At 41.9% G+C, this 23,790-nt stretch overlaps 1 protein-coding gene across 3 annotated transcripts in view; it reads right to left on the bottom strand.

Moving 5' to 3' along the window:
* GRK7 (G protein-coupled receptor kinase 7) overlaps positions 1–23,790 on the bottom strand; it is a 59,508-nt gene that overhangs the window by 21,164 nt on the left and 14,554 nt on the right. For all 3 annotated transcript variants that reach the window (XM_038571090.1, XM_038571092.1, XM_038571091.1), the window contains 3 exons: positions 12,692–12,754; positions 9,134–10,746; positions 7,315–7,752 (listed from right to left, as the gene is read on the bottom strand). In XM_038571090.1, coding sequence (XP_038427018.1) covers positions 7,315–7,752; positions 9,134–9,745 — 1,050 coding nt within the window. In that variant the 5' untranslated portion in view covers positions 9,746–10,746; positions 12,692–12,754. The remainder of the gene's footprint in view (positions 1–7,314; positions 7,753–9,133; positions 10,747–12,691; positions 12,755–23,790) is intronic.

Raw genomic sequence — 23,790 nt, 5'->3', positions numbered from 1 at the left:
AGGGGTCAGCCGGGCATTTGTACACAGTAGCCATAATAAGTGGCAGAACCAGGACTGGTACACACACACCTTCCATCTGGTCAGGTCTGCGGGCCATATTTCATCAGCAGCACTGAATCTCAATGGATGCTCTGAGCTTCCAGCATGTGTCCATATCAACAACGATGATGCAACTTTTTGGTCCCTGATTGTATCATCCTGCATGATAGTCCCCTCCTACCACCCCTGTAGACCGCCTGGTGCTCTCTTCTCACTCCTATAATTCACTGAACACTGTGCCATGAGGGACCCCCAGGTCCCAGGCCCTCTGTTTCACTCCCTCCTATTTACTCTCATCCCAACTCCTTCCTGAGTGTCTTTCTAAGGCTGCTTTTGTCATATTCCTTCCTGAAAGCCTTCAATGGCTCCCTGACACCCTGGGCACTGAGTGCGTTGTCTGACTCCTCCAACCTCCTAGGGACTGACATCTGCTATGCTCTTCAGTTGCACCCTTTGTCACCCTTCCTACCCTGTGACTCCACATTATAAGCAGCTGCAGAGTCACTCCATTCCATGCCTGAGCCCCAGGCCTCTTGTTCCAGGATTTTAGCTCAGCAGGATTTTTCAACTGTGACAGTATGGACACTGTGGGCCAGATCATTCTCTGTGATGGGGGCTGTGCGGTGCCCCGTAAGGTGTTAAGCGGCATCCCTGGCCTCTACCCACTAGATGCCAGTACCATTTCCCCCATCAGGACAACCAAAATGGCTGCAGAGACTGCCAAAAGTCCCCTGGGGGGCAGAATTGCACTCAGTTGAGGACCGTGACCTATGCTGGCCCTTCTGTTTAGCCCATTCTCTTTCCTCCTTACCTGCCTAGCTTCCATTTGCCTTGTAAGTCAACTTTGTTGTCATTTCCTCCTGGAAGCCCTTCCTGACACCGTGATCCTACGTCAGGCTGGGTGCCCTTCTGGTGCAGGGCTGGGCTCAGGGTTGGGCTCAGGCTCATGCTTCCTCAGGCCCACTTGGTGGAGGAGGAGGGGGCCGTGCCTCTGAGGATCCTCCCTTACTCTTCTCTCTAAGCCTAAGGGAGTGTGACTTTCCACCATGACTTTCAACAAGATTAATCATGGAAGAAACGAGAGAGCTTTTTGCTGATATTTGGATGAAGGTGCCCCATTTGCAATTCATGAGGATCCTGGAAAATGATGTAGACAGCCCCAGCTGGGACCACTGACTGCTGATGGCTCACAGCAGTGGTGATGTGGTGGCTGATGGCTGCACCTACCCTGGGCACTGGTCTCCTCTTCAGGCAACCACCTGGCCCACGCTGCCCCCTGCCAGCAGCTGGCTAAGGTCACTGACTAGCCCCTGGAGGAATACAAAAACCTAAACTCTGACCTGTCTGGAACAACTCTGAAGGGCCATCCTGATTCAAGAGCTTGTTGAAGGATTTACTGAGGTCTTGGTTCCACTTCATTGTGGATCAGCTTCCCCTTCTGCCCAATCCTGCCTTTCTCTCATGCACCTATCTCCTGAGAATGTACCCTAATAAGTCTTCCACATGGAGATGTGTCTCCAAGTCTATTTCCAAGGAACGCAGCCCAAGACACTGCTCCAAGGACTTTGCTGATATCCCTCAGATATCAGGTTAAGTTGTATTTCCCTTATGGTTAACTCTCCGATCCTCACAAATTAAGTCAGATCCTCCTTGGAGAGCCCCATGTACCACATCTTCACAGCATTTATCATAATTGAAACTAAATTCTTGTGAGTGATTATTAAGTTCTATCTTCTCCATTAGAGTAAATTCCACGAGGGCAGGAAATCATGTCCATTTTTTGCTCATCATTCTATGCTTTAGGTTTAGCATAGTCCTGGCATGTGGGAAATGCTCAATACATAAACTGTGAGCGAAGGAGTGAGTGAAGAATGACTGTCTTTTGAATGAAGAGATGTTAAAAATAATTCTAAGGCTTTAATGAATATTTTTGAGTGCCCTCAACAGTGATAAATACTTTGAGAATGGATTTGAAGTTTTTGGTAGTGGTCAAAAATTAGTAGGAACTAAATTTAGTTGATGATTGTGGTTATAATTTTGGTGGAGACCAGTGTGTGACCAGGAAGTAACTAGAATTCTTCTCCTATAAGGCTCTTAAACTGTTTCTCAGAAATAAATTCTCAGAGAAAGAATTTTGGAGCAGGGTCATAAAGATCATAAGGTAAGTAGGTGTTAATTTCGATGAAACACTTGCTGAGATCTTTTAAAGATCACTTATTCAGTGTGTCTCTAGCATTGTATTCAGGACAATAGAGGCTTCAAAATAAATATAATACCTGGCCTCTGTCACCTAGTAGCCCCCTGAAAATAAGGAGTTGGTCAGAAGCTTCAGGGCAGGCTAAGGTAACCAAATGTGTCACAAGCTTTTGGGTCACTGTCCTAACTTCATTCCCGTTCCTGACAAAGGAACACGTCTTAAGGATTCATGTTCCATAAAATCTGAAGGTCATTGTTCTCTGCTTAGAATGCAGAGTTTGAAAGTCCCAGCATGAACCCCACTGGCCAATTTTCCTATTATATTTTCTTGGAGTCTCTAAAAAAGTGATATGAATTAGTTTTATTGTATGCATGTAGATGTCAGCTGAGAACAGGCGGGAGTGCTTATCACATTTATTAAAAGTGAACATAGACAGTGGCTGGGACCATGTTTATTTATATTGTGCCTATGTGTAGGAGGCTGGCTCTGAAACATTAGTCACATCGTTCCTTGTGTAGGTGGGGTTCTCCTGTTTGAAGTCTTAACTATCAGAGGTTCAACTAGACTAGTGGTCGGTATCCACATCAGAGCAGCCTGAGGAAGATAAGCTAATGTCATCACATGTACTTACTCTGAGTTGTACCGAGAGAAAAGCCTTCTATAGCATTAAAGACCATAGGCCACGTCCTGCTCTCTGTGTGAATTTAATAAGGTAGAATCAAAACTGTAAGTGCCTTTGAATCTGATGTACCTGCATTCATATCACATATTAGCAATGTGACTCTGAGTGGGTAACTTAACCTCTCTGAGTCTCAATTTCCCCAGCTCTAAGATGGAGCTAATGATATTCCTACCTCATAGAATCTTCTTATAAAGGATCTAGATCCATCGTCTCTTGATTAAGGGGTCAGAAACCTTTCAAACTTCTCAAACCATAGAGATAACAACAGTTATTAGGGGTATCCACTCTTTTTGCCTAGCTGACATCCATTTCTCATTCTTTTCCATCCTGATTTTCCTTTGGAGAACACATTCTTCTGCTGTCAGTCCATAAGATTTAGATGGGACAGACTTTCTCCCTGGTTCCTGGGAGCAGCAGTGATCTCATTCTGGCCAGTGGAATTGGTTGTGGTTGGGCATGTGATCTGAGTTGTCCATTGAGAGTCTTCACCGGGAAATGTGAAAGAACTATTTGTAAAGAAGTGTTTTCTTTCTAGGGGGTTGCTCAGTTGGTAGGATATGGATGGAGATGCTGGTGGCGTCTATGCGAGGATCATCTGAATAAGAGTGAGGCTAACATCAAGGACAGCTGAGCAGAGAAACAGAGGGAGAGATTCTCAGGGAATCTACTGCTCAGGTACCTGGATTAAGCCAAGACTTTGAGCTTCTTAGTTATGAAAACCATTAATTTAATTTCTTAAATAACTTCATTTTGTCTCATAAGATCCCTGACTGAGGGGTATCTGGGTGGCTGAGTCGGTTAAGCATCTACCTTCAGCTCAGGTCATGATCCCAGGGTCCTGGATGGAGGCCTGCATCAGACTCCCTGCTCACTGGGGAGTCTGCTTTTCCCTCTCCCCTGCCCCTACTCATGTTCTCACTTGCTATCTCTCTCTCTTAAATAAATTTAAAAAAAGAAAAAAGAACACTGACTGATAGTCTATTAAATCATAGTAACTTATTCCATATGGTAATCTTGTGAATTTATAAGTCTTTTCCCCCAAAATAATTAAAAGACTATCTCATAGGCTCATAAAACTTGGAGATGAAGGAAGTCCTGTGGCCTACCTAAGATGGCAGACAGAAGTCACTGACACAGCTGGGACAGGGACCCAGGTTTTCTGCCTCCCAAGCCAGCACTCTTAGGCATCTCTGCCTCTCCAGGTATGTCTGCCTTGATCTTTCTCACACCTGAGCAGAATCACCCATGTCTTTCTTCCCTGAGGGTCCTCCTTCTGTCACAACATTCTAGGAGTGGTTCTGTGCTACCTTCATCCCCTCCACTGAGGACAGCCACATTTTAAGAGAAGTAAGTTCAGGTGTGGGTCTTGATGGAGCTTAGGTGAGAGGCCAGTGAGGTGTGGGGGAAGGATGCTGAACTGTAGACATATTACTGTTCAGAGCCCAAGGCCTTTCCTCAACCCATATTACCTCCTGTGTGGATCCTTCCAGTAGCTGCTTGCAGGTCCTCCAACCCCAGTCTCTTTCTCCTTTAATTCATCTTACATAGTGTCCAAATCATCTTCCTAAGAATCACTCCAGTCATGCCACTTTCTTCTTGAAAAACCTTTGGTAGCTCCCTGTTGCCTATAGAGCAATGTCCACAGTGCTTCACCAAGTGTCCTTTAATAGCCTGAAAGGGTTTGTGCCCTTCCAAGGATGACTAGCCTCTACCTAGGGAAGAATTACCCACTTGGAAGAATCAAGTCCAGAGTTTCAAATTCTATTACAGTCTCAAGTTCTATTATAATAGATGGTACATATTTTAAGCCCTCTGGGAAAGGAAAACATTGTCCCTCTAACAATGTCCAGCACCTTAAAAAAAAATGTCCAGCACCTTGCTATCTTCTTTATTAATTTTGATGCTATCTTACAAAAAATCTTTCCCCCAGCTACCTTCTTTTATTAGCTCATGGTTCTGTTAGGTCAGAAGTTTGGGCATAGGGATGCTTGGGTGGCTCAGTGGTTGAGCATCTGCCTTTGGCTCAGGGCATAATACCAGGACTCTGGGATCGAGTCCCACATCAGGCTTCCTGCATGAAGCCTGCTTCTCCCTCTGTCTATGTCTCTGTCTCTGTGTCTCTCATGAGTAAATAAATAAAATATTAAAAAAAAAAAGTTTGGGCATAGCATGGTAAGGTTCTTTGGTTAGGATCTTACAAGAGCCAAGTCAAAATGTCTGCTGGGCTGTAGTCTTATTTGGAGCTTAGGATCTCTTCCAAATTCAGGTGGTTATAGCACATGGAAAATGCCAAAATCCCAGAGATATTGATCTCATCATCCTGCAACACCTGCGAGCACCACTAATCTCCACATTTCTTGTTACATAAGGAAAATAAACCCCTGTCTGATTTAATCCACTGCTATTTTGGTTTTCTAAGATATGCTGCTGAAATCAACCCTTAACTGATACAGCTCCCATGACTACACCACTCCTACCTCTCATCCTATTTCTTTAACTTCTTCAAGGTTAAAAACCTCTTCCTCATCCCTTCACTGTTTCCCAAATGACTCAGTGGTACCTGATGCTTTCCAAGTCACAATGACTCCAAATGCCAATATCTAGCCCAGACCTCTCTCCAAAGCACCACACCTATAGGTCTAAATGCCCAGGGAATATCCCTACCTGCCTGCCTCATAACCCACACAATCATCACTGAGTTGGCCAGCTTTTCCACAATTCTGCTCTTCTTTCCAGTCACTAGAGCTAGAGACCCTCTCTGTTCTTCACCTTAATACCCAGCTGGTCTTAACATCCTAGCAGGTCTCTTTCCAATGGCACCAATTGAAGATGTGGCTTCCACATCTTCAATTTTACTGTTTTCTACAGGTACCCACCATCTCTCCTTGGGGCACTGTATTAGCCTCCTAACTAGGTCCTCTGCCTCCCATCCACAACTCAAATTGGTCTTTTAAAGATGCAAATCTACTCATGTCATTCCCCTTCTTAAAACCCTTCAATGGGGGGGATCCCTAGTGCCTGCCTTCGGCCTAGGGCGTGATCCAGTCCCAGGATCGACTCCCACGTCGGGCTCCCTGCATGGGGCCTGCTTCTCCCTTTGCCTGTGTCTTTGTCTCTCTTTCTCTCTCTGGCTCTCATGAATAAATAAATAAATAAATAAATCTTTTTTTAAAAAGTGGAAAGAAAAAATATTAAAAAAAAAAAACCAAAACCCTTCAATGGCCCCCACAAGAAAGCATTCCAATGACTTTGCATGATCTGAACCCTACACATCTTGTCAACACCTCTTATGTTACAGCCATATAAAATCACCTGCACTCTTCCAAATTTGCCATGATTTTTATCACTTCCTTGCCTGATTATCCTGCCTTATAAGTTGGAAACCGTACAAAGACAAAGTTTCAAGCAAATATTTAAGAGCCTGTCTTGGGCCCTTGTCTTCCTGAGCATTCTCCGACCTTTGTGCACAGAAACTCAGTGGTAAAGACCTATCAGAATCTTGGAGATTTTGTATTGTTTACTTAACATAATTGCTTTGTTAATCAAAGAATTAATACCCTTTTAATCAAAGAATTCTCTGCAAGCCACTTTGAACCAAATTGATCAAAATAAGTATCAATTCTATGTTCTCTTCTATACATTTTCATTCAAAATCTCACCTTTGGGCAGCCCCTGCGGTGCAGTGGTTTAGCGTCGCCTGCAGCCCAGGGTGTGATCCTGGAAACCTGGGATCGAGTCCCACATCAGGCTCCTTGCATGGGGCCTGCTTCTCCCTGTGTCTCTGCCTGTGTCTCTGCCTCTCTCTCTATCTCTCTGTCACTCATGAATAAATAAATAAAATCTTTAAAAAACAAAACAAAACAAAATCTCACCTTTATCCAAAGTAAAACATCCCCCCATCTGTACTCAGTGGGAAAGGAGATATTTACTTTAATGTGCTCTTAGGGATTTCATCTTTTTCTTATCCTATTAAAGTTTACCTCCTAGGACCTCAGAATTTTAGGACCCAGCCCCTAAAATTTTCCAGAGGAGGAAACCAAGGCTCTATTGGTTCAGGATCATGGCACTGGGAAGGTGGTTATTGGTGAAACATAGTAGCTGCCGACTATGATTCAGCTCTTTCCATCTTGCCATGAAAGCACAGACCATCTCTCTAACTCACAAGGAAGGCTCCCTGTGCCTACCAGGAGAAGAGAGCAAAGTAGCCCCCAAATAGCCAGTTAAGCTAATCCTCTTACATCACTCCCCTTAAGGCAAAATGACAACATAAGGGCTTTAGGAAGAAGGAAATTAGAAGAATTATGTCCAAGGCTCTGTTTGCCCTGGGAATAAATCAGCCCTCTTCCCTCTTCTCCGACTCTGTGCACCACCCTTGGGACCAATGAGAGCCACTCACCCTCTGTGTGACAGGCTTGCCATCCTGGATCTGCACGGCCAGGCCCAGGTCAGACAGCCTGCAGTTGCCGAGGTCATCCAGAAGCACATTCTCAGGCTTCATGTCCCGGTAGACAATGCCGAGAGAGTGTAGGTGCAACAGTCCGCAGGTCATCTGGGCAGAGTAGAAGACCACCCTGCTCATGTCCAGGCCCCGTGTGCCTACACTGTAGATGTGGAACTTGAGGTCTCCGCCATTCATCAGGCTCATGACCAGACAGAGATGGGACTTGCTCTCAAAGGCATAGGCCAGAGAGACGATGAAAGGGCTGCTGACCCTTTCCAAGATTTCCTTTTCTGAAAGAGCCATTTTCTCACCATTTTTCTTCTTCAGCCGCTTCTTATCCAGTTTCTTACAGGCATACATCTTACCAGTGTTTCTCACTTGGACAGCACATACCTTAAGGAGAGAAAGAAAGGGAGATGATGAGGTAGCAGTAGAAAGCACTGGAAGGAAATGGGGCAAGGTTGATTCGGGGTGTGGAAGGGCAGAAATCAGGAGAGGTGCAGAGATGGCAGGCTTTGGAGAAAAGAGAAGCCATAAGTAAGAGGGGTTCTTCAGGAAAGAGCTGGGACCCCAGTGAGGTACCACTGCCCCTCCCACGAGGTGAGCCATAATGAAAAGTAACAGGGAATAGCAAGTGTCAGCAAGAATGGAGAAAAACTGGAAGCCTCATGCATTGCTGGTGGGAACCTAAAATGTAGAAGATTTTGGTGGTTCCTCTAAAAGCTAAACATAGAACTGCCACACACCCCAGCAATTCTACTTCTGGGCATATAGACAAGAGCAGTGAAAACAGGTATTCAAGTACATGTACATGAAAGTTCACAGCAGCACTGCTCACGATAGTCAAAAGGTGGAAACGACCCAGGTGTCCATCAACAGATGAATGGATAAGTGAAATGTAGCATACCCACACAATAGAATATTCAGCTATAAAAAAGGAATGAAGTACTGATAAATCCATAACGTGAATGAACCTCCAGAACACTACGCTCAGTGAAAGAAGCCACATACAAAAGGTCACATATTGCATGACTCCAGTGGCACAAAACATCAGAGTAGGCAAAACCATGGAGACACAAAATAGATCAATGGTTGTCAGGGGTCGGGGGGAGGGGAATGGGGGGGTACCTGCTAATGGGGGGTGAAGCAAATGTCTTGGGGCTACACAGAGGTGATGGTTACACAACATTTTTACAAATGTCCTAAATGCCACTGAATTGTATGCTTTAAAAATGGTTAGTGGTTAATTTTATGTCATGTGAACTTTACCTCAGAAAAATTTTTGAGCGCTCACTTCGGCAGCACATCTACTAAAAAATGTTTTTCTACTTAAAAAAAAGAAAGAGCCGATCACAGCAGTGTGTATAAAACTGATTCTAGACTTTACTTCAAGATAAGTGTTTTCTCAGATTTCTGAAGTTTTTCTCAAATTACATCCATTGCCACAATTAAGGAGAAAGGGAGAGCTCCCGCTGTCGTGTATTGTGATCATTCTCCAAAGCGTCCGGGGCACGTCAGAGTTCTTCTGGCGTGGACCCCATGATAAAGATTCTTGGCCAACTCCACATTTTGTTTGTCTTTCCTATGCCACTCTCATTTTATTTCACGTGGCGACCAGAAAAAAAAAGATGTGAGAGCGAGCTAGGAATTCTCCACAGGCGGCACTGAAATTCATTCTAGTGAGTTCTCTTAAGAATTTTTTTTTTTAAGGCAAAACAAACTCCTTTTATGCTGTGTACTTCACCTTCCACTGTGGCCATTCTGAGACACTTACCTCCCCAAAACCACCTTTCCCCAGGACGCGGAATTCAGTGAAGTACTTTTCTGACACCGGTTGCATCTCAAAGACTTTCCACTGTAGAAACTTGTCATAGAAAGGGCTGGCCAGGAAATCCTGGAAGGGCTGGTCCTGCAAGAAGGTCATGACCTCAGCCTTGGCCTGTGCTACCAGGACTCTCTGCTCTTCCTCGGTGGTAGTTGCTTGGCACTTGGTGGCCAGAGCCGGGCTAAGGAAGGGGTGCGGGTGCCCTGGAGCAGGGGCAGCCACACAAGTGGCCACCAGCCCCTGCAGCATGCTGCCCTTGACGGGGCCCTCCTCAGCCAGCTCCCAGCTCTGCACCTCCTCTAGGAAGGCCACGGCCCCTTGGTACGGGGGCACTGTGGCCAGGAAGTCCCGAAAGAGGCGGCGGCCGATGGGCTGCTGCTCGCACAGGTTGTTGAAGTCCTGGGGCAGGGACTGGCGGAGCTGGGTACAGCACTGTGGCCCGGGCAGTGCCAGGCTCCGGCGCCGCCGCTGCAGCTCCCTGCTGTCTCCATCCGAGGTCTTCCGGGCCTGTAGGTAGGCCGTGTTGGCGATCAGGTTGTCCAGACCCCCCATGTCGACCATGGCTGGACACAGGGTATGCTCCCAGGAAAAGAAAAGGAAGGAGGGAAGGCTGTGGTGGAGACTTGGTCGGGTCTGGGGTCCACTGGCTGGTTTCCCTTGCAGGTTCAGTAGCTTCCAGAGGATTTACAGCAAGTCTCCTAGTCCGCGGGTGGGACTGGTGGAGGGTACAGAAAGACGTTTCTCTTGTAAGAAGCTTTGCTGGCTATGTATAGCTGGCCAGGGAAGGGCACACCGCAGGTCATGCTCCCATTCACCAGGAGGAAAGCAGCCTGAGATACCTGCGGGGGCTACTTGTTCTTCATGGGGGCCTTTTCCACACACACTGGCTCCCTGAATACACAGCTACCACTTTCCAAAGGAAAGGAGTCATGATAAGGTGACATACTATTTGTTGCTCACAGCATTATTGTATTAAACTGGTTCTAATTTTACATGACTCCTACCAGGCTCAAGCTATGTAAACTCCTAGGAATGCCAGGTCAGGAAGAGGAACTGTGAGAGGTAGGAGAGGTTTTCTTCTAGCAGCCCGACTCAGAGCAGGTTTCAGAAGGGGATGCTCTGAACTCTGAGTCCTGAGACATGTTCCCAGAGGCCCTCGGGGACTCACGTTGTGGCCTTCAGAGTGGGCTGTGGCTTTCTCACAGCCAGTTGCATGCTGAACAGCCTGTAGAGACTGTCCAGTTATGGCTTTCCTAGTTCCCAGGAGTCTGAGAACTAAAGTACTAGGCTAAGAAAAGGAGGGGCGGGGGTCATCTTGACCCAAAACATCCCATGAAGTGACATAAGCAGAAAAAAAACACCACTTCTCCACATGTGGTTGCAACTGTCCTGAGGACACAATCTATTGAGTGGCATCTGAATGTGAAGGAGCCTTCTTCCGCGTTGAGCCCCAGAGCAGTGCAGTTTCAGGCGCGGCCCCTCGACATCTTTGCCAATACTCCCTCACGAAGCCAGGAAGCTTCCCTCCACGGAGATCACTCAGAGCCGCCCCAGACCACGACCTCACAAAGAACAGAAATTGGTTTAGACAGAGATCAGGCTAAGAACCTCTGCTCCAAAAATAACACTTGTGTCCTACAGGGAAAGAGTACTCAGGCTTTTTCTTCACAAAGCAAGGCTAAGGCAGCTTAAAAACAAAGTCATTCAGTATTATGCCAGAGTGTTTAAAGGGAAAAAAGAGAGAGAAAGGAGGAGGGGAAAAAAAGCTGGTCAGTCTTTTTCCAAACAAACAACTTCTAGCACACACTCTGTCAAAACATCGTCATAACCACCTCGGTGTGCCTGTCAGAGCCTGCCCACCGTTCCCCAGAGCAGCTACACGCTTGGCCTCATGCTACCAAGAATTATGTAATGAACTCGTGGGTGCCCTTTGGCTTTGCACTGCTGCACTGTAAACCATCACCCGTATGGTAGAGATGGGTGATCCACTCCGGTGACTATGGCTCAGAACCCCACCATCCGCTTTGAACCCCACACAAGAAACGTTGGTACTTTTTTGTTGTTGCTGTTGTGCTTGATATGTCATCCTGTCATTTCTGAGTAGTGAAAAATCAGTCTGAGAATCTCTCTTCAGGAAGAAGTGCCTTTTCCTGTGGTTCTTATGAATACAATGGCAATCTAAGGGGGAGAACTTTGAGAAAATGGGAGAATTGTCATCATGTGGATATTTAATCTTACCACTGAGAAAAAGAATGCTTTCCACTGATGAAATATACATGCTGTGAGCTGCTTGATTCCACCTGGACTGATACTTTCCTTTATCTCTGATAACCACCTCACCCAGCACTGTCCACTAGAAACATGCGAAGCCACGCATAAAATTTAAGATTTTCTAGTAGCCACAATAAAAAAGGTAATGAAAAAAAAAAAAAAAACAAGTAAAATTAAGTTTAATATTTTATTTAGCCCAGTGTATGCAAAATATTATCATTTCAACATTGTAATTGATATAAAAGTTGCTAATGAGATATTTTACATCTTTTTTTTACGTCCTGAGGTTGAAAATATGTTTGTATTTGACACTTAGCACACAACTCAATTCAAACTATCTACATTTCAAATACTCAGTAGACAGTGACTACCTTATTGAGCAGCACAAAATTAACCCTTCTTTACCTAGTTTGTCACTAGGTGGCATTGTTCTTAGGTTTGTTTGTTTCCTAATCAGTAATCCCATAGATCATCTATGTAAAACAAAACAAAACAAAACAAAAAACACACACAAACACCTCACTCTCTTATTCACTAAAAATTATCTGACTGATGAGAGCAGAATTTTTATAATATCTGAACACCAAGTTATAGAAGTTATAAAATGACTACGTGTGGCCTACTGGCAATTAAAAACAGAGTATCATTGTTTTTAAGTTTTAGCCACCTGAAAAAAAAAAAAAAAAAGAGGTCTGTTTCAAATGGAACACTTTGTGTGATTACTAACAATTAGGGTCCAGGGCTTTTCACAACTTGATGAAACAGTAACTGTAGGTCCAATTATAAAGAACAGCACTGTATCCTTAACTTTAGAAGCAGAGCCAAGTGCTAGGCACATTCAGGATACCCTGTGCCAACGGGGAAAAGTACCAGAAAACTTGGATTTAGATGTGACCCAACAGTTATAAGCACTAACTATAGCACTGCTTGGGAGAGCGGAATCTCAGTACTAGGGAGTCCTAGCTGTGTGATCTTCAGCAAGTTACTTAACATCTCTGAGCATCAGTCTCATCTGAAAGCAGAAATAATCAGTGTTGGTTCTTGGGTTGGTTCTTTAGAAATTTAAATCCCAAATAGTTCCTGGCACAATGAACTGATCAAAAAGTCCTAGCTTTTAAATGATGACTATCAATCATCAAAACTTAATCTAAAATTATGCTTTTCTGATATGCAAAGTAAAGGCAGGAGAAACCTAAGCAATACAGAAGAAGGTGGGTATCTGTGTACAATGCTCACCTTGCATAGAGCAGCCAACTCAGGGCTTCATGTGACCTTGGAAAGCTGTGGGGTCTGGTGCAGCTAGAAGACAGAGACCAGATTCGTTAGGTGACATGCATAACTTCTAACAATAAACTATTTCAATTAAATGATTTACTACATTCAGCCATAAAAACAGAGAATTAAATTCTGTCATGTGAAAAGAGGAGATATTTCACTTTGAAAGAAAAATAAACTTTTATGATGGGGAAAACAAGGAAATTTTTTACTCTTTTATGACTAGTTTTGTAACCTAAAGGAAAAAAAAGCTCCTTACCCACATCTTCCATCACATTTTGCATCACGTGGTTTAATGTATTATTTCTGATATGTATGTTCTTGAATTTTAAAATGCTCTGATGTCATACGACATTTGAAACTCAAAGAACATAAAAAAATTAGGTTAAATTAGTAATGTGGTAAGCTTGGTTTGTTTCTCTTTCTAAGAATTTTTTAATATTGAAAATACCTCCTAGGATAAAGAAAATAGTAAAGCATGGTTTCTGGTAAGAACATGACTCTCTTTTATAATCCACAGTTCTCTGCATGGCCCAATAGCACATGTATTTGAGGATGAAGAATCATGAAATAATACAACTTGATATGATGTGATCTCAGAAACAAGATAATTTGTACATTGAATGTAAGTTCTGAAGCAGACTAATAGGTTAACATTAGGATACCCAAAGAAGCCAGATTATTCTTCAACTTCTGACTTAAATCTTTCCATAGTAAAGATTCACTTTTTTCTTTTAGTAGAAGCCCTCTACAGGAAAGAAAAGCAAAAGGGTCTTTATCCTTCCAACAGCAGTTGACCACACTTTATATTTTAGTAATTTGAAGAAGTCAGGGATACCTTATTGGTTAAAATTTGTTGAATACTAAACAGAGAACAGAGGGAGCAAGATAAATTATAGACTACCATTTTAATGTGGTCACAGAACTTTCTCACAAAGAATTACTTTTCAAGCACTTTGTCTTTTCTGTTGAAATACTGAATAGTAAGACCAATGGGTGGTCCTGCTGGATTTTCTTCAACAGAGTTCTAGAGACAACTGAGGTTTTCTTAGCAAAATTAGAAAGGAATGATATACAAAGTATTTTCAGAAGACTAAGTATAAAAATCATACAGGAGTTGAAAATCACCATTTTATTACACCATTTTAAGAGATCTTTTTGTTATGGAAAATCTCAAACATACATAAAAGTACAGAGAATAGCAAAATGAACTTTCTCATAGTCATCAGCCAACTTTATTTTTGGCATTATTAGCATTTTGCCAATTTTCTTTCACTTTCATCTAACAAGTTCTTGTTTTGTTTGTTCTTTTCTTTCTCTTTCTTCCTTTATTGAGAGAGAAAGAGAGCATGAGGGTGGGGGTGGGGGGCATAGGGAGAGAGAGAGAGAGAGAGAATCTTAAGCCGCCTATTCAATGCCAAAGACCAGGGAAGTGCTGTGAATAAGGGGGAAGATATGTAGTGCCAGATGAGGCTACAGGGACAGCTTGGAGTCAAACCATCCTCTTAAGGATTTGGTCTCTGTCCTAAGAACAATGGGAGACCATCAGAGTGTTAAGCCATATAACATGGTTATATTTGTGTTTTCAGAAAGATCCCACTGGCTACTCTGTGGTGAAGAGACTGGGAATGCGCAGCCTGGAGGAGGTAACTGAGGCTGCCCAAGGAGCAATATGGTGGTATAGCGATGGAACAAAGCAGGAAGAGTCTCAACCTATTCAGAAGGCAAAATGGATGGGAGACAGTGAGATGCAAGGTGAGGAAGAGGAGAAGGAAGGGGTGACACCAGGGCTTTGGCTCCAGGGAACTGGACAGATGGTTATGCCATTCACCCAGATATATAAACCCTGAAAGGAGGAGTGATTTGAGTTCAGTTTGGGACATGTGGGGGTTGGGGTCCCCATGAGACAGCCATGTGGAGATGTCACGTGGGCAGGTGGCACTGTACGAGGCACTGGGTGTACAGCAGCAAACAAAACTGACAAAAATCCCTGTCTTTAAGGAGATTACATTTTAGTGGGTGAGATTGTTAATAAACAAGTAAAATATACCATATATTAGATTGTGGTATTACAAATGACCCAAAAACTTTATAACCTAAAATAATGACTTATTATTTCTCATGAATTCTGTGCCTTGACTGAGTAGCTCTTTGCTGGTCTGACTCGTGTGGCTGCATTCAACTGGGGGGTAAGGGGTACAGCAGACAGCTGAGTTCAGCTGGGAGGCCACTGGGGGTTTTCAGCAGAGGACTGCTACAATCAGATGGATATTTAAGCAGGATCACAGACTAAAGGGGACAAGGGTAAAAACAGAGAAATCAGTTTGGAGGCTAAGGCAGTGACCCTGGTGAGACATCACTGGAGGGAGAATGAGGGTTTGCTTCTGCAGTAAATGCAGGGTGTTGCAGAAAGAAAAAAGATAAGGTTGACCTCAAGGCTTGGGCCCTAAGTAACTGTAAGTATGAATGTCCCATAACCTCGAGGAATAGGTTGTGGAGAAGATCAAGAATTCAGTCTTATACTGTTACGTTAGAACTGTCCATGAAACATCCAGATGGGGATCTTATTAAGTAGCTGCTGGATCTGTGGCTCTGGAACCTGAGGTGGGGGAAGTGGGAGAGCTTGGGCTGGAGGTGTTCACCGGAGTCATCCAGTATGTAAAAGGCATTTAAAGCCATAGGACTGGCTGTACCACTCTGGGGGTGAGAGCAGAGAAATCTGAGGTCAAAGGGGTGAGAAGTCCAGATGGGGGTAGAAAGAAAGCCAGAAGAGAATGGTACCCTAGAAACCAGTGAAGAAGGGGTTTTGGGGAAGAGAGGGATCAATTGTGGCAGATGCTTTTGATAGGTCAAGCATGGTAAATACTGACAATTGACTAACTTTGACAGTTTTATTTACTGGTTTTTTTGTGACACTGAAAAGGAACATTAAAAGGGGGGTAAGAGGGATCCCTGGGTGGCGCAGTGGTTTGGCGCCTGCCTTTGGCCCAGGGCGCGATCCTGGAGACCCGGGATCGAATCCCACGTCGGGCTCCCGGGGCATGGAGCCTGCTTCTCCCTCTGCCTGTGTCTCTGCTTCTCTCTCTCTCTGTGTGACTATCATAAATAAATAAAAATTAAAAAAAAAAGGGGGGGTGGTAAGAATGCTGCTTTTACTTAACATGAAGTTAATACTATGCATAAAGGAAAAAAAGAAAGCCTAGCAGTATCATCTGGTGGATGGCACATCGGCATTTATTCTTAGGTAGATAAAAATAATTGTTTGAAAGCTTCATATTTCTTTTAATTTAGAATTTTCCAGGGCCTAGTTTTTAGCTGCAAACTTCACTTTGAAATATTTCTGTTGGTTTTCATGATTAAGGATATTTGAAGTCGCTCTTATGTTGGTCTGCAGATTCTGGGGATGAGGGGTTGCCAGGAAAAGACAGCTAATGTATTCTTGGTTAACTGGGTAAATATGCCATTTTAATAAAATATTGAAACTCAAAAAATATTTAGAGGAGATTTTTTGACCTCCAAAAAAGATTTAGAGGTCACTAGGGAGCTGGACAAGAGCAGTTTCAATGGTGTGCTATGAAGAAACCCTTCTGAGCCAGTTCACTAGAGAATGGAAGAGGTAAATTGGAGGCTGGCAGCCTAAGCTACTCTTCTGAGGAATTTTGCTCATTGGAGTGAGTGACCAAGGAGGGGAGAAAGGCAGATAGACAAGATCACTGGAGGAGAGCAGGTCAGGGGATTTAGAAACTAGGGTACTACAAGCATCATCCATGTGAGTATTGAAATCACCAAGAATTACTCAAAAAGGAAGTGATGGACAAATTGATAGATAGTGGGGCTAGCATCTTTAAAGAACAAAGAACAGTGACGGGGGCCACAGAAGACTGTGGTGAGTGTCGGTCTAATGACCTGAGAGTCAGGGCTGGGTGTTTATAGGGAGAAGGCAGCAACAGAAAGTGATGAAGTTATCTTGAACATTGCCAACTTCAGTAGTATGAAGGAGCAGGAAGGTTGCTGAAGAAGAAGCAGTGTCCTCAGGGGAGAGACAGTTTTCAGTAAGAATAAGAAAGTGATGGATGAAACCAAGACCTGGTTCTTTGAAAAGATAAATAAAATAAGTAGATCTTTAGCCAGACTTATCAAGAAAAAAAGAGAGAGGGATCATATAAATAAAATCAGAAATGATAAGAGAAGTAATAACTCACACCACAGAAACACAAAAGTTTATAAGAGACTACTTACTGTAATATATTATATGCCAACAAACTGGACAACAAGAAGAAATAGATAAATTTCTAGGACGATACAATCTTCCAAACCTGAATCAAGAAGAAACAGACCAACCAGAAGTAACAAAATTGAATCAGTAATCAAAAAATGACAAACAAACAAAAGTCCAGGACCAGATGGATTTACAGGTAAATTCAACCAAATACTAAAAGAAAATTCTATGCCTTTTCTCCTCAAATTTTTCCAAAAAATACAAGAGGAAGGGAAGCTCCCAAATAGATTCTAATGAGGCCAGCATTACCCTGATAGCAAAGACACTAAAAAAAGAAAATTATAAGCCAATATCTCTGATGAACATATATGCAAAAATCCTTAACAAAATCGTTGCAAACCTCATTTAACAATACACTGAAAGGATCATCTACCATCATCAAGTGGGATTTATTTTGGGAGACTCAAGTACAGTTCAATATTCACAAAGCAATCAATGTGATACACTGCATTAACAAAATGAAGGATAAATATCATATGATCATCTCAATAGATGCAGGAAAGCATTTGACAAAATTCAACTGCCATTCATGATAACAACAGACTGGGTTTAGAGGGAATGAACCTCAAAGTAATAAAGGCCATATAAGCAACACACAGCTAATATCAATGCTGAGAAATTGAGAGCTTTTCCTTTAAGATCAGGAATAAGACAAGGATTCCACTCTTCCTACTTTCATTCAATGTAATACTGGTCCTACTCACAGCAATCAGACCAAAAAAAAAAAAAAAGAGAGAGAGAGAAAAAGAAAAACAGGAAAGAATAAAAGGTGTCCATATTGGCATATTGCTAAGGAAGAAGCTAAATTGTCACCGTTTATCGCTTCTTGGCCTTTTGGCTAAGATCAAGTGTAAATTGTCACTGTTTGCAGATAACATGATACTATACATAAAAAACCCTCAAGATGCCATGAAACAACTATAAGAACTCATAAATGGAACTTTGTTGCAACATAAGATTAATACACAGAATTTGGTTCCATTTCTATAACGAAGAAGTAATAACTGACAATTATTGGTTTTTTTGTGACACTGAAAGAGAAATTAAGAGAATACTTCAATTTACAATTGCACCAAAAAGGATAAAATACCTAGGAATAAACTTAACCAAGGAGGTGAAAGATCGGTACTCTGAAAACTATAAGACATTGATGAAAGAAAATTGAAGACAACACAAATGGAAACATGTTCCATGCTCACAGACTGGAAGAATCAATATTGCTAAAATGCCCATACTACCCAAAGTAACCTACAGATTCAGTGCAATCCCTATCAAAATACCAAAAGCATTTTTAAAGGGCACTTTTCATGAACTAGAACAAATAACAGCAAAATGTGTATGAAAACACAAAGACTGAATAGCTAAAGCAATCTTAAGAAAGAAAAACAAAGCTGGAGGAATCACAATGCTGGATTTCAGGTATACTACAAAGCTGCAATAATCAAAACAGTATGGTATTGGCACAAAAACAGATACACAGATTAACAGAACAGAATAGAGCCCAGGAATGAACCCATGATCATATGGTCAATTAATCTTTGACAATGGAGGCAAGAATATACAATTAGAGGGGCACCTGGGTTGCTCAGTGGGTTGAGCATCTGACTTCAGCTTATGTCATAATCTTGGGGTTCTGGGATGGAGCCCCACATCAGGCTCCATGCTCAGCTAGGAGCCTGCTTCTCCCTCTCCCTCTGCCCTACCCCCAGCTTGTACTCTCTCTGTCTCTTTCAAATAAAAAAATAAAACATATATATTTTTAAGAATACACAATTAGGAAAAGACAGTCTCCTCAATAAAGGGTACTAGGAAAACTGTACAGCTACCTGCCAAAGAATGAAACCGGATCACTTTCTTACACCATATGCAAAAATAAATTCAAGATGGATTACAGACCTAATTGTGAGACCTGAAACTATAAAACTCTTAGAAAAAAACATAGGCAGTAATTTTTTGACATCAGCCATAGCAACATTTTTCTAGATATGCCTCCTCAGGGAAGGAAAACAAAAGCAAAAATGAACTATTGGGACTACACACACCAAAATAAAAAGCTTTTGCATAGCAAAGAAAACCATCAACAAAACAAAAAGACAACTTACTAAATAGGAGAAGATATTTGCAAATGATATATCCAGTAAGGGTTAATATTCAAAATGTATAAGAACTTACACAACTCAACACTGAGAAATAATCTGATTAAACAAATGTGCAAAGGACCTGAATAGACATTTTCCCAAAGAAGACACAGATGGTAAACAGACACATGAAAAGATGCTCAATATCACTAGTCATCAAGGAAATACAAATAAAAAATGAGATACACACAATGAGATATCAACTTATACCTGTCAGAATAGCTGGAATAAAAAAGAGAAGTAAGTTGTGTTAAGAATGTAGAAAAAAAGGACCCCTCATGCACTGTTGGTGGGAATATAAATTGGTACAGCTACTGTGGAAAAGTTTGGAGGTTCCTCAAGAAATTAAAAATAGAATTACCCTATGATAGCAATTCCACTGCTGAGTATTTACCCAAAGAATATGAAAACACTAACTCAAAAAGATACAGTGCACTCCTATGTTTATTGCAGTATTATTTACAACAGCCAAGATAGAGAAGCAACTGAAGTGTCCATCAATAGACAAATGGATAAGGAAGATGTAGTATTTATATACAGTAGAATAGTACTTGGCCATAAAAAGGAATGAGATTTTGCCATTTGTGACAACATGGATGGACCTAGAGGGTATTATCTTAGGTGAAGTAAGTCAGAAAGAGAAAGACAGATACTATATGATTTCACTTGTATGTGAAATCTAAAAAATAAAATGAATGAATAAACAAAGAAACAAAAAGCAGAAACAAACTCTTATAAATATAAAGGACAAACTGGTGGTGGCCAGAGAGGACTAGGGTGAAGTGCTGGGCAAAATTGGTGAAGAGGAATGGCAGATATGGGCTTCCAGTTGCCTAATCAATAAATCATGGGGATAAAAGGTGTGGCACAGGGAATATAGTCTGTGATACCATTGTTTGGTGACAGATGGTAGCCACACTTGTGAGCATAGTATAATGTAGAGACTTGTCGAATAACTGTTGTACACTCCAAGCTAATGTAACATTGTATGTCAACTATAATATAAAAAAAAAAGTGAAGGGAACTTTCAGAGAATGATGAGGATGGTGGAAATTTTGTTAGCGTAACTACCAGAGGACATAGAGGAAGTTTCAGAAGTTGGAAGGAGTAGGAGAGGAGGCAATAAAAGGGAATGTAAAGAATTACTTGGGGTTACATTTGAGAGAATGTGAAGTGACATGGTAAGTCTGGGTTTCTTGCGTTTTCAAACCTAATAGGGATGAAGGGCAAGATGAGATTGATGGCTTAACTCAGTGATGGTGGCCAGTCCCTGAGAGTTGGAGCAGGGAGGGGTGCTGGCCTGGAGTGGCCATGCAGGATGTTGGAGCTGAGACTACTAGACCCGCCTGACCACTGAGTTGTGGGAGGTCCCGTGGGGAGTACTTGGGCACCCTTCCATTTGGTCGATGTGTGTGGAGCTGGTGGAGGGGTGGTCTGAGCTGAGCTGGAAGGATCTGGGGCATTTTTGTAGTTAGTTGCAGGTGTGAGAGCTGTAGGTGAGAGCTGCACCAGGACTTCCTTTTACTTTGCATCCACCTAAGGACCTAATAGCAGGGCTGCAGTGGAGGTGGGAGGGCTTGAGCACTCCTAAGCTTTATCAAGGGGTCTGTGTGCTCACTCACAAGACCTCAGTTCCAGGCCATCTGTCCAGCAGAAACCGAGCACTAGAGCCTCAAGTACATCGAGGGCTTTTTAAAGCAGAAGGTATGGAAATGACCCTAGTCCATATCTATTATCTTTAAGTTCTAAGCCTATTGTTAGAGTCTGAGGTGGTGCTGTTCAGTGTGTTCAGATTTCAGTGAGGAACTGCAGGGTACACTAAAATTTCCACCTTATGACTGACGGCAGCTCTAAGACGTTGCACACTTAAAAACTCTGGAAAATGTTTTAGAAGAGAGTTGGGTTGAACAAAACATTTTCCCTTTTAAAAAATCACCTCTTCCATTGCTGATTTCTTCTGCATTTTGATAAACTTCTTGAAAATGAAACACTTTTAATGAACTCCAAGGAGCTTTCTCAGATTACCTCCACAGGGGACCAGAACAAGATCAGAAACACAATTATTTTGATTTGAGTGCTTTCTTGAAGAGTTGAACATTAAGACAAATGGAACAACCATTAATGCATTTTCTTGTATTTTCCACTTAGTGGCAAATATGAAATAGTATTGGTTGTGGTCTCAAATAATAATATCCACCTGTCTTTTTTTTTAATTAGGTTTATTTTACACAGAATAAACTGTACAGATTGATGAGTTTTGACAAATGCATGTATTCATATAACCATCATCCAAATTAATATATGCAACATTTCCAAGGCTGCTGAAAGCTTTCTTGTGCTCTTTTTTTTTTTTTAATTTTTTATTTATTTATGATAGTCACACAGAGAGAGAGAGGCAGAGACACACGCACAGGAAGAAGCAGGCTCCATGCACCGGGAGCCCGACATGGGATTCGGGAGCCCGACGTGGGATTCGATCCTGAGTCTCCAGGATCCCGCCCCAGGCCAAAGGCAAGGCGCTAAACCGCTGTGCCACCCAGGGATCCCGCTTTCTTGTGCTGTTTTGCAGTCAATATCCCCAATGAGAGACAACCATTCTGATTTCTGTAGATTAATTTTGCCTGTTTTTGAACTTCATATAAACAGAATCATACAGCAAGGTACTCTTTTGTGTCCGGATTCTTTTGCTCTACATAATGTTTGGAGACTCATTCACGTTGTTGCATGTATTATGTTTGTTCCTTTTTTTTTTTTTTTGCTGCTGAGAAGAATTCCATTCTATGAATATACCATTATTATTTTGTTGATGGACATTTGGTTTGCTTCCAGTTTTGGCTATCATAAATACAAAAAACGCAGCTTTGAATATTCATCGATGTCTTTTTGTGGACATAAGTTTTCATTGCTCTTGGGTAAAACCTAGAAGCAAAATTACTGGGTCAGAGGGCAGACATATATTTAACTTTTTACAATACTGCCTTATGGTCTGGTTGTTTCACTTTTCATTCCCGGCAGCAATGTATGAGAGTTCCAGGTCTCCACATCTTCACCGAGACTTGGTGTTAACAGTATCTTTAAATAAAATCTTTAAAAAGCGGGTGGTGCTTTGTTAAGATTAAATGAGTTAATACATGTAAAGCTCTTAAAGGATAATTTGGTACCTAGTAAGTGTTACATAAGTTTTATTATCACTATTGACCATATTTTAGCAAGTTTCTAATAGGGAATTCTAACTTCTCAAAAATATTATAAAAGTGTATATAAATTACTGTTAATCAGGGTTTGTCAACCTCAGTGCTATTGACATTTTTTACTTGATAATTCCTTATTGTGGGAGGTTGTCCTGTGCCTTGTAGGATGTTTAGCAGCATCCACAGCCCCTACTCAAGAGATCCCAGCACTCCTACCAGCTGTGACAACCACAAATGTCTCCTGACATTGCCAAATGTCTCCTGCAGGGCAAATCATTACCTGGTTGAGAACCACTGATATAAATCTACCAAGGATAACAAAAGCAGCTACATGAATTTATAGTTCCAAATAGGAAGGTATTTTGAAAATATAAGTAATTCCTAAAAAATGTAAAGAACAGGAAACCACGCCAACAATCCTTTTTTAAACTAAAGTGTTTCAATACAATTTTGGATCTTTGTGTTTGGGTTAATTTTTTCCCCTAAGTGTAGTGAATTGACCAGTTAAAAATGTGTTGATTCTCTTTGTCAAGGACAAGATTTAATTAGTAAAATAAGGCTTATGTTCAACATTCTAGTTTCCAAAGATAATCTTTTTTTTTTTTTAAGATTCTATTTATTTATTCATGAGAGACACACACAGAGAGAAAGAGAGAGAAAGAATGAGAGAGAGAGAGACGCACAGACACAGGCAGAGGGAGAAGCAGGCTCCATGCAGGAAGCCTGACGTGGGACTCATCTCTGGTCTCTAGGACCATACCCTGGGCTGAAGGCGGTGCTAAACCACTGATCTGCCCGGGGTGCCCTCCAAAGATCATCTTTAAAAGGAAAGTGGAAGGTCACTTAAATTTTATATAACTGAGGCCTCCATGATTCCTAAATTCTGGTAGAGCAGGCCTTAAAAACAAGATTATCTATACCAGCACTGTCCAACAGAACTTTCTTCCATGATGGAAATGTTTTGTTCTGGGATGTCCAGTATGAAGCCATTATCCCCATATGACTATTGAGAACGTATAATGTGGCTAATGTGACTAAGGGACTGAATTTTAAATTTTAATTAATTAAAATTTAAATGTAAGCAGCCACATGTGGCTAAGTGGCTACATTGTTGGATAGCACAGATCTATACCCTTCAAGAAATAAATTATTTTAAATGTTATTTTCTTCCTTAGGTGGGTCTTTTGTCAGTGGGCAGGGCTCCTTCTCCCCTTGCCCTATAGAGAAAGTTACGAGGAGGCAAATATGAGAGTATGTGAAGTGGAGATGGAACTGAAGACAAGGCAGGCAGGCGAGAAAGTAGAAGCAATGTAAACAACTTACTTCAAGAAGACACAGGGCATTTCTCTACCCAGAAATGCTATGGAGCACATACATACCACTTATTGTTAAATAAAACAGAAATGGAATAAATAAAATAAAACAGAAAATATGTGTTAAATAAAATAGAAA

The sequence above is a fragment of the Canis lupus genome, chromosome 23, assembly GCF_011100685.1.
Source record: "Canis lupus familiaris isolate Mischka breed German Shepherd chromosome 23, alternate assembly UU_Cfam_GSD_1.0, whole genome shotgun sequence".
NCBI lineage: Eukaryota > Metazoa > Chordata > Mammalia > Carnivora > Canidae > Canis > Canis lupus.
This window is presented reverse-complemented; position numbering and strand designations above follow the sequence as displayed.